Source organism: Centroberyx affinis, unplaced genomic scaffold (assembly GCF_046629955.1).
Source record: "Centroberyx affinis isolate AG114_WGS23_722 - 3 ecotype Tasmania unplaced genomic scaffold, CSIRO-AGI_Caff_v1 ptg002723l_1, whole genome shotgun sequence".
NCBI classification, from domain to species: domain Eukaryota; kingdom Metazoa; phylum Chordata; class Actinopteri; order Beryciformes; family Berycidae; genus Centroberyx; species Centroberyx affinis.
In genome coordinates this window covers 1-11700 of record NW_027280891.1, presented here as the reverse complement: position 1 = coordinate 11700, position 11700 = coordinate 1, and the positions used below count along the sequence as shown (strand labels likewise).

The window sequence follows — 11700 nt, the reverse complement described above, 5'->3', positions numbered from 1 at the left end:
TTTTTCTTTATTTTTACTATTTTTCCACATTTTAGAATAATAGTAAAGACATCAAAACTATGAAATAACACAAATGGGATTATGCAGTGACCAAAAAAGTGTTAAACTAAAAAAGTCAAAACTATCTTATATTTTAGATTCTTTAAAGTAGCCGCCCTTTGCCTTGATGGAAAGGCAAAGGCTTTGGAAAGAAATTCATACATAGGATCAACTTCACTATTTATATTTGTCTAAGAAACACATTTCAAGTATTTAAGCAGAAGCCTATAGATCAAAATGGCTTTGAGATAATGAAAAACATAGAACATTCAATCAGGTGGGTCCAAACTTTTAACTGGCAGTTAGGGCTGGGCGATAATTTAATATTATCGTTTATCGTCTTTCAGTGGAATCATATCGTGATGATATGAAGATATTTTGATATCATGACACACATTTCTGCTGTCTAAATTGATGATGACAAGCAAATTTTACTTAAAAACTCTCATAAAATGAGGTATGGTAGGAATATTATTTGAATATTTCAGTTTTGTTTGACATCACACCTAACATTACCATTCGGTTCAATGAGATGAACATTAATTTGATTATTTAACGTGATTTTGCATTATGAACCATATCGTGATATATATTGATATCGAGAAAAATCCTTATGATTATCATGATATTGATTTCAACCATATCGCCCAGCCCTACTGGCAGTGTAGTTTCGGGTTAAGTGAATTGATGCCCCTCATCATCATCATCATCATCATCATCAAACCTTGTCCCATGGCATCACACCAGTAATGATTCCTCTTCTACTTGCAGCTCCAGCGGACCAGCATGCCCGGGGGCGACATGAAGACGCCCTTGTTGGCAGATTCCGACCCCGACTCCCCAGGGCCCCCGCCCCGGCGCCCGGGAGCCCCCGTGGTCGGCATCATCGGCTCGGGAGACTACTCCCGCTCCCTGGCGATCCGGCTGGTGGCGTCCGGTTTCGGGGTGGTGGTGGGCAGCCGCGACCCCCGGCGCATCGCCAGCGGTCTCTTTCCCGAAGGGGTGCGGCTGCGGTCCCAGCGGGAGGCGGTGGACGGGGCGGACGGGGTGGTCTTCGCCGCCCTCTACCCGGAGCACTACCACACGCTGGCGGGGCTGCGGGACGGGCTCGCCGGGAAGGTGCTGGTGGACGTGAGCAACGCCGCCGGGCCGAACGGCGGGGAGCCGTCCAACGCCGAGCGGCTGGCCGAGCTCTTCCCGCAGAGCCGGGTGGTGAAGGGCTTCAACGTGCTCTCTGCCTGGGCGCTGCAGGCCGGGGCGCACGACGGCAGCAGGCAGGTGAGGTGGAGGAAGGTTGGCTTTTATTCCAGAGGGGGCGGCAGGAGGTAGGGCGGGTCGTCCGCTGATCAGAAGGTCGGTGGTTCGATCCCCGGCTCCTCCGGTCCGCATGTGGAAGTGTCCTTGGGCAAGACACTGAACCCCAAAAATGTGTGTGTGAATGGGTGAATGTAGGTATGTTGTAAAGCTGTATGAATGTGTATGAATGATGTATGAATAGGGTTGCAAAGGGGTGGAAAATTTCCGGTAAATTTCCGGAAAGTTTCCGGTAAATTTCCATGGGAAGTTAAGCTGGGGAATTTTGGAAATATTCCAAATTGGAAACTTTCCATGGGAATTATGGGAATTTATGGGAATTAATGGGAATTTATGGGAATTAACTGGGAATTGAGGGTAATTTAATGGAAAGGTATCATATCCAAGCATAAATATTTGTTTTGTTATAAGCAGACATCCATCCAAAATAATACAATTAAAACAGATTTATTTGTAAGTAGAACTTTATCAAGTGTTAAATATTTTATTGAACAATCAATTCTTTCATTGAAGAACAAAACCATGAATGTTGAGTTAAATATTACTCATCCCCCCGACCCAACCCATTCAAAAATGAACAAAAATGCACAGGAATGCACAGTGCATGTAGGGGGCGTGGTCTCAATAGCCCTGCAGTAAGCAGTGTGCTATGTGTGCATGTGATTGAGGAATAGCATAGATATTCAACTGTACTTGCATGATATCTGGTTGTTTTAGTCAGGATTATGCTAAAATATATTTTCCCCAACTATATTTAAGTTCCCTATTAAGAGCATACCTTCAATTTAGTAAATTCCTGGTTTATTCCCGTTTATTCCCATAAATTCCCGTTAATTCCCATAAATTCCCGTTAATTCCCATGGAAAGTTTCCAACTTTGAAAATTCCCGGAATTTTGCAACCCTATGTATGAATGATGTGTATGAATTATTGTATATTATGGTCTCTTGTTGTTTATGAACTCGCCTTGAACTGCCCTTTGAGGGATGAGTAAAGTATTTTGATTGATTTATTGGATCGGGGTGGACTAAGAAAACCTTAGTCACGTTAGTAGTAGTAGTAGTAGTATTTTTATTCAGTCATCACACACAATACAATAAGTATAAAGCAGTCTAGACAGACATAGTATAAACAAAATCAACAATCTATGTATTAAGTAGTGACTAAAAAGGCACAGGCAGAAGCATAATTTAAGCTACCCTCCAGAAATAAAATAATAATAATAAATAAAAATCATTACACATTCTTAAATGTATATTAGCAGTGTTCCATAATTTAACCCCAACCATAGAGAGATACATCTCCTTTCTCCCCACATTGAGAACCACTGGTATAAACACAACGTACTGGGGTCGAAACCGGCCCAGGACCTTTGTTGCATGTCATCCTTTTCTCTCTCCCAGTGTTTCCTGTCTGTCTCCACTTTCAACTTTTCAAATAAAGGCAAAAAAAAAAAAAAGGATATGTTTAAAATGCTAAATAAAATTCCTCATTCATTCATTCCATTTGAGTAAGGACTTGAAAATTGAAAGATCCACACCGAACACCACAAGCCAGATTCAAGCCCATGACAACACGAGCACATGGACTGCACCTGAACCTGTGAGACACCAATAAACCACCTGTGAAAATCTTCTCTGTATAAGCATTTCTCCCCCGCCCCCCCCCACCTCAGGTCCTGATCTGCGGTGACTGCCGCGACTCCAAAGCCGCGGTGGTCCAGCTGGTCCGTCGTCTGGGCTTCAGCCCCGTGGACCTGGGGGGTCTGGCCGCCTCCAGGGCCATCGAGGAAGCCCCGCTCCAGCTCTTCCCGCCCTGGGGAGGCCCCGTCCTGGTCACGCTCCTCCTCTTCCTCTTCTTCTACGGCTACAACTTCCTGCGGCACGTGCTGCTGCCCTACCTCGACCACGGAGAGAACAACTTCTACCAGCTGCCACTGCAGACGGTGAACCAGACGCTGCCGGCAGTCTCTCTGGTCACACTGGCGCTAGTCTATCTACCAGGTACCGAGCAAACACAGAGCATTGAATAAAGAGGTTCACTCCAAAATGAGATAGCCAGAATTTGAAAATACTGACATCTACTCTAACAGTTGACTAGAAGCTGCTTGGAGAGCGCAAACCTCCGCCAACGCTGAACAATTTTCCAACTTGCACCCAAAGTACGGAAGCCGAGAACTTGCCGTGCTTGCAATTCTTTTTTTAATGCCGTTATCTCGAGATCACGACTTAATTATTTCGTTATCTCCAGATAACAAAGCTCGTTTTCTCGAGATAACGGGTTAATTTATCGCGATATCTCGAGAAAACAAAAGGCCGATTTCTCGAGATAACGAGATAATTCATCACGAGAAAACGTGTAGTTTTGTTTGCTAAAAACAAAACTACACGTTTATGCCTTGACTTCCTGTTCAGTTATGAATCCTCCCCGACAGTCATGACAGTGATCTTGAAGGCTGAAATCAGGTGTGATCAAATGAACCAGACACTCACTTTCGAGTTCTCCATAATCATCCCGTGATCTCGAGAAAACAAAAGTCGTTTTCTCGCGATAAATTATCCCGTTATCTCGAGAAATCGGCCTTTTGTTTTCTCGAGATAACGAGATAAATTAACCCGTTATCTCGAGAAAACAAAAGGCCGATTTCTCGAGATAACGAAATAATTAACTCGTGATCTCGAGATAACGGTATTAAAAAAATAATTGCAAGCACGGCCGTTCGCGGCTTCCGTACCAAAGACATCATTCCTAACACTCAAATTTCATTGTTGTTTACGCAGATGACAAGTTGAATTTTGAACTTGAAATTTTCAATTCAGCTGATTTCTTGCTGCAAACATCCCCTTAGGATTTGGAATCAAGTCTCTATATCCTTTAGTTTCATGGTTTTGGCTAAAAAAACGATAATCATGTAATGGGGGACATCCCAGATCTGGATCACCACCAAAATCGAATCACTTGTTCCTTGGCCCAAGTCCGATCTGTCCACCAAATTTTGTGGAAATCCATTCATAAAATTTTGAGATATTCTGCTGACAGTCAAAACTAACTAACGGGTGAAACCATAACCTAGTAAGAAAGACTGCTGACACCAACTCTAACATGTAACTCTAACAAGATAACTCCAACTTAAACAAATTCTATTACTTTTTAAAAGATAGTGTGTAAGTTAAGTCCTTCGTTGACAAAATTATGACACTTTTACACACTGGCTCTATATTTTAGAGATATTGAAAGATGAATGTGAGATCACAATTCTTTCCCAAAATGGGTGTAGTTTCTGAACAGAGCTTTTCATGTAAATGGGGTTTCTACGTCTGTCTGGAAAGTCTGGAAATGTACTGAAAAACAATTTGGTCATTTCCAGGTGTCAATAAGTTTGGAAATTGCAGGCAAAAAAAGTTTGGAAAAAGTAAGTGATGTTTCCCGTCAGGTCTGGTGGCTGCCGTCCTCCAGCTGGGCAGAGGAACCAAGTACGAGAGATTCCCCGGCTGGCTGGACCGCTGGCTGTGCCGACGCAAGCAGCTCGGCCTGCTGAGCTTCCTCTGCGCCGGGGCCCACGCCGTCTACAGCATGTGTCTGACGCTCCGCAGGGCTGCTGGGTACACACTGCTCAACGCAGCCTACCGACAGGTGAGCGCTGGGCTGGTGTGTGTGTGTGTGTGTGTGTGTGTGCAGTGGTGTAGTGGTGCCTGGAGAAGTGGGTATACTCTTAATTTATGCCCCAAATTTTTTTTTTAAAGGGCCCGTCCAACGCCCTGTGTTATAAACAGTGACATGTAAGACTACTCTTGCATATTTAGTTCACCCAAAAATGGGCCAGTAGCCTAGTATTTGCACATTGTCACTTAACTTCTGCGCACAAGTTAATTATCTTGTGGGAACAAGTTAATTATCTTGTGCGCACAAGGTGATTTTTTTTATCTTGTGCGCACAAGATAATTAACTTGTGTGCACAAGATAAAAAAAATATCACCTTTCGGGACTTTAGGGGCTCCGTAGTTATCAGCTTCTTACATTTGATTTATTTTGCCCTGGATTAGGGCTGAACAATTAATCGAAATTTTATCGAAATCACAATATGGCCTACTGCAATTTTCAAATCGCAGGAGGCGCAATATTTGTTAAAGGTGAAATGTGTCAAAATAGCATTTTAAATGAAATATTGTGGTGCTGCAGAGATGTCCTGGCCTACACATCATATTCTACAGACTTAAGAAAACATCTTTGTTTGGTACAGATCCCCGCAAAAATCACACCATAATCATTTTAATACTTATACTATATAATATTTTTCAATGAAAATGAGAATAATGATGTAAAAATTATCATTCCCTCTAATATCGCAAATCATATTGCAATTGCAATATCAGTCAAAATAATCGCAATTAGATATTTTTTTCAAAAACGTTCAGCCCTACCCTGGAGTCTAGACTCTGAATGCTTGTTTGTTTGGCTCAGCTTCTTGTTTCTACTGTGTCCACATATGGCAAGATTAGCACAGTGTTTTTACGAGACCTGGTCCTGTGGCTTGAGAACTTCGGCTATGATATTGTTGGTTTGTTTTTCACAGTGTATCCTTCTCTTTTAGGTGAAAGCCGGCGTTGAGAACTCCTGGGTGGAGCAGCAGGTGTGGAGGTCTGACCTCTACCTGTCCTGTGGAATTCTGGGACTTGGAGTCCTCACTCTGCTGGCTATCACCTCTCTACCCTCCGTGGGAAATGCCCTCAACTGGAGGGAGTTTACATTTGTGCAGGTTAGCAAGTTACAATATTATGAACAATTTTCATATGGAACCTCATGAAACAGGTAGTGTAAAATCCATTTAGGGATTATTAAAATATCTGCTGCGATGAAAATGGGCAAGTCGTCTGTTAAAGCTGCACCAGGAAACTTTGGCCCCCGAATGGCAGCAAGAGGTACTGCAACTGTTAAAAAAACAAGTGAATACCCAGAAATCCTGTAAGGTGTAGTCAGTAAACTGTTCACCAACCCGGCCAGTCTGTGATGCTTTATACCACTTTTCTCTTCTTCAGCCCCACTTTGTGATCTGAGCTGAAAAGACGGGTGTATTTTTACATATTTTTACTGGTGTTTTTTAATGCATTGCTTGTCATCAACAAATCCTATGAAAATAACAAAATCAGCAATGTGTTTGCTCTACTCCTGTTACTTTCTGACTTCCCACGTACCGTTTTTAGCCATCAGCCCGGAAGTCATTGGCTCCAATTGTAAGCTGAAAACCTTGAAATACAGCTCACAAAGACATAGGTTCAATTTTAAAAACCACGAAAAGTCAGGCTGTTGCAGTTATTACCAATTCAAATTCAAGTGGGAACAAATTCTTCATTACGCCGGGGACTATTTTCTGTGCTACGGAACTACTTTCCTGAGATCGCAAACATGTTTACAGCCGGCTTATTAAGAAAAAGTCGTCCGGCCCGGTGCATCGTGATGATGAAATATGCTACAGAGCAGCAGCATGGCTCTGTGACGGGTTTTTAACCGTTTTTTAAATACAATGGAGTTCTATGGCTGCTGGGACATGGCTGCATTGGGCACCGGCTACATGGACGAGACTTGTTGGCAAAACAGAATCATTGCTGATTTTGTTATTTTCATAGGATTTGTTGACGGTAAGCAATGCATTAAAAAACACCAGCCTTATCCTTTAAGTATGTAAGCCCAGGGTGATGCTGTTAGGCAAGATTCAGATTCAAAATATTTGTAGGCGCAAAAAACACACCAATCACAAAAAGCATGCATTACATCTGTGATCATTCTTAGCAAATCTTTCAAGCAAAGGTCCTCACTTTACATCAGTGTGTAATTTCCAAACTCCCCTTGTCATAATTTGTGAACCGAACTTCTCTTTACTGCATATACAACATCTTCCTCTGTCTCTCCAGTCAGGACTTGGTTACGCCGCCTTAACTCTCTCCATCATGCACACTCTGTTCTTCGGCTGGGACTTTGCCTTCTCCTCTCTGGCCTACCCGTACTTCCTGCCGCCGGTCTTCCTTCTGGCTCTGATCCTGCCTTGTGTCGTCCTGGTGGGCCGGGTCTTGCTGGCGCTGCCCTGCCTGGCGTTCAGACTGGCAAAGATCCGCCGGGGCTGGGAGAGTTCGCGTCACCGCTGCCCCCGCGACCAGGAGCCGATCGAAGAGGCTCCTCCTCAAAACTTTGGCGACGTCTGAGGAGCCGGAGATGTGTGGAAAAGAACTGTGTGTCGATCCTGCCGTGAAAATGATGAAAGGGAATGCAAATGTGTGGCTGACTTCGGTTAAAGCTGCACAAGGCAACTTTGCACTTTGGCGGCCCCAAGTGGCAGCAAGAGATAACTGAAAAGTTTGAAGGACTTCATTACCCAGAAATCACGTGACCTCAGTAAACTGCGCTGCCTTACAAAAGCAGAAGTTAGTAACTGCTCACAGTAAAACTCAGAATGGTATTAAGATATTAAGAATGGTATAAGATTTTTTCACTGCCTTGCCAAATGCCTTTGTAAGAAGATCTTTGAAGATGTAGCGATTTTTTTTTTTACTTTGTAAGAGGGTATTTTATCCTCTTATATATCACTAACAAAAATGACAAATCTCATTTGTAAGGTACTGAATTTTTCCTTTGTAAGTCAGTTCACATCCCTTGGACCTACATTTGGTAAGGGTGGAGGCAGTGAAAAAATCTTCAGGAACAAGGCTAACGATCATTTGTTGGGAGAAGATTTTCCACCACTGACCATAACCAACACCAGAATTTAATTTTGGATTGTCTCTTCTGTCACAGCTGCACTTTGTCATTTAAATATATTCTATTTTTATATAACAGTCTTGCCTAGTGCAGCTTTAAACATTATTTGCAAATACTTTTAATGGGTTGTTTTAGCCTGCTTATGTGCCAAATGGGTGGTGCTTGTTACTAAATGAGTTCCAGCAAGTGTAGACAATCACAAGTTTTAAAAGTTTTTAAGTTTTTTAAAAGTTTATTTGGTATACTTTATTGTGACGGTCAGCTTACCTGACACTTAGCTGTGGTGATGTCATCAACCCTGCCCATCTGGTACAAGCAGGTTAAACCGAACACTATCACATATTTGCAGATGGTATTTGACCCAGGTGTGATGTGTGTTCATAGCGTAGGAGACATGTAGCACTTTTAATTTGAATGTACTTTACAATGGCCTTATTCCAGTGTATTAACGTATAGAAAAGTATTGTAAGTACACACTAATACTGTGTATGTACTAATGAAAATCACCTTCACACTTACAAGGGTGAAGCAACACAATGTAAGTGCAATTTTCATTAAGTACTTAGTATTACTGTGTACATACTTTACTACATACTACATACATAAGACTTTCCTAAAGTTTAATACGCAGGTGAACACACTAGAGTTACTAAAAAGTCAAGTGAAGGCATAACAGATTTGTTGAATTTCAAGAAAATGAGGGACATTTATCAAACTGATCTCCCCCATTATCCAACTACCTCCTGCTATGACAATTATGGGAACCCACTGTTTCATTTTTACGCCTCAATTGACTGCGACTGAGATTTTTTTTTTCATAGTACACAACACAAAGGTCGAACAGCAAGTCCTCTCGGTATCATTAAGGGAGGAAAGTCCTGCTTGTTTCAGTCTGACGCGTCTTGGTGTCTCAGAGCAGCGGCAGTAGAGGCCACAGTAAAGACATTTCACTGGAGCTCTGTCACAGTAGAGCCTTTGACTTATTACATTTTCTGACTGACCTGTTTCAGACACTTTTAAAGCAATGATAATGCAAACAGACATGACAGATGATGGATAAGGGATAACTATTGAATGTACTTGTGAAAGGGCATTATTTGGGAAGATTTTAACTTTTTTTTAAATCATATTTCTGACAGTAATACTCTGACCTTTTCACATAAATAAATGTCTGTTTTGCTTCTCTCGCCAATTAATATGTCATAATAGTGATTCAACCTTATTAATGTAAGCTTAAGTAGAAGGAGAAACAGAAGAACTGGGTAGTTAGCATGAGCAGTGATAGCCACCATGGCTGAACAGACAAAGAAAAGAGAAACTCAAACTGCAGCAACAGAAAATCCAAGCTCCGCCCATATTTTTGATTGACAGGTGATCTAGTGCAGTGCAGAAACACCACAGAAATGAGGCTGAGGGACAAAGATGGAGAGCGAATGTTTAAAATAAGGATGAGGATCTTGCAGATTACCAGTTTAAGTGTTTTTAAATGTTCACCTTGATATTTGATGAAAAACAAATCTACAGTCAGGGATTGTAAAAACATATGTGCCTTTTGTTAAATATTATACCGATATGACAGATGGATCATACTTCCATCTATATAGTGGATCTGTACTTGCTGCACATCTCTGTAATTTCACAAATGCTTTTTCTCATAACCAAAACTAACTTTACTCCAATGTAAAGTAATATGCATTGTATATATTATAATTCCTCTGTATGTTCTCACAACCAAAGCTCAACATCTAGATCAGTGGTTCCTAACGTGGGGTCCGAGGACCACCAGGGGTCCTTGTGGGGGTTCCAGGGGGTCCCCTGCAAATTTGATGTATTGTTAAACTTCAGCATTATTTCATTTACAAGTTAACACAATTAGAGAATGTAGAAGAATGACTGTTTTGATCATAGTTTCTCTGTTATCTCTCTACCTACAATACAGACAGTCATGGAAATCTGGACAAAATCATATCTAACAATGAAAATATTCACAGATTTGGGTCCGAGAAACAAAATCTCATCAAATGGGGGTCCTTGATATGAAAAAGGTTGAGAATCACTGATCTAGAGTTCAGTGGTGAGCAGATACAAACCACTACACTGCAATAAAGACTATTCTGTTAATAAGTTTGATTTCATTAAACACACTCTATATGAAACAACAATCAATACACTTAATCTGATGGGAAACTTTATTTAACATATTGCAAATGAATAACCATAATCACATTCACTGTTTAAAATAAAAAGGCATACCAGTGGAGTGAATCGTAAACTTTTCGTTTTTAAAAACAAATGCACAAATTAAAACACTTGGCTTTGGCATGCTTGACCTCCGTCCTCTGAGAACCTCCTCTTATTGTAGGAATGCTGAAATGTGGAATGCTGCGGTCACCAGGCACATTGTGGATTTGCTTTGTAGAGACCATAATCTTCTTTCCTGAAGAAGGCCAATTCTGTTTCATTAGCTGTTAACGAAACAACAGAAAAACAGTGTTGTCAAAATTAGGGTGAAGTCACAGTTTCAGCAGCAGTGCCTCCAACATTAAAGCAATAAGTTAGGGCTGGGTGATAATTCATTATTATCGTTTATCGTCTTTCAGTGGAATCATATCGTGATGATATGAAGATATTTTAATATCGTGACACACATTTCTGCTGTCTAAATTGATGATGACAAGCAAATTTTACTTAAAAACTGATAAAAATGAGGTATGGTAGGAATATTATTTGAAAATTTCTGTTTTGTTTGACATCACACCTAACATTACCATTCGGTCCAATGAGATGAACATTAATTTGATTATTTAACATGATTTTGCATACATGAACCATATCGTGATATATATTGATATCGAGAAAAATCCTTATGATTATCATGATATTGATTTCAACCATATCGCCATATCTATATCTACTCACACCCATGTCAGTTGAAGCCAAACACAGTGAGTTAGCTCTCATAGTTCCATCTCAGCCTTCTGTCCATAAACCTTCTCAGAACAGCTTGTGCAGCATACTCCAAGTGTTTTGTAGTCAAACAATTACACTGTGGATCCAAAAGTCCAGTATTTTCCTTAATATTTACTGTGTTTTCACAGTATCTACAATCCTAATCTACAATGCTACACCCTAGAGCAGCAAGCACTTCCACTAGAGTGATGTAGGGCGAACAGATCAGTCAGTGAGGAAACTACAGGAGATACTGAGGGAAATATTGGCCCCACAGTACAGTCATTTGGCTACAAAACACTTTGGAGAAATTTAATGGACATTTTACATTTTTTTTTTTAGCTGTAAAAAGATGGCCCTGTTATCTTCAATAGTTCAGGATGAGGCTAAAATGAAATTACAGGGGTTAACTCAGGTTAACTCACCACATGTTTGGCACTTCCATGAATTTGAATGGAGTTTTGACTGACATGGGGGTGAATAGATAATGATAGCGCTGAACAATTAATCGAAATTTTATCGAAATCGCAATATGGCCTACTGCAATTTTCAAATCACAGGAGGCGCAATATTTGTTAAAGGTGAAATGTGTCAAAATAGCATTTTAAATGAAATATTGTGGTGCTGCAGAGATGTCCTGGCCTACACA

General features: G+C 41.0%; 1 protein-coding gene across 1 annotated transcript; it reads left to right on the top strand.

Annotated features, from left to right (window-relative positions):
- The first annotated feature begins 825 nt into the window (after positions 1-825).
- On the top strand, positions 826-10569 carry LOC139657605 (metalloreductase STEAP3-like). Its single transcript, XM_071535496.1, has 5 exons — positions 826-1317; positions 3028-3355; positions 4786-4985; positions 5944-6108; positions 7262-10569. Exons 1-5 carry the CDS (start codon positions 826-828, stop codon positions 7547-7549), a joined length of 1473 nt encoding a protein of 490 aa, XP_071391597.1. The 3' UTR covers positions 7550-10569.
- Positions 10570-11700: the final 1131 nt, after the last annotated feature.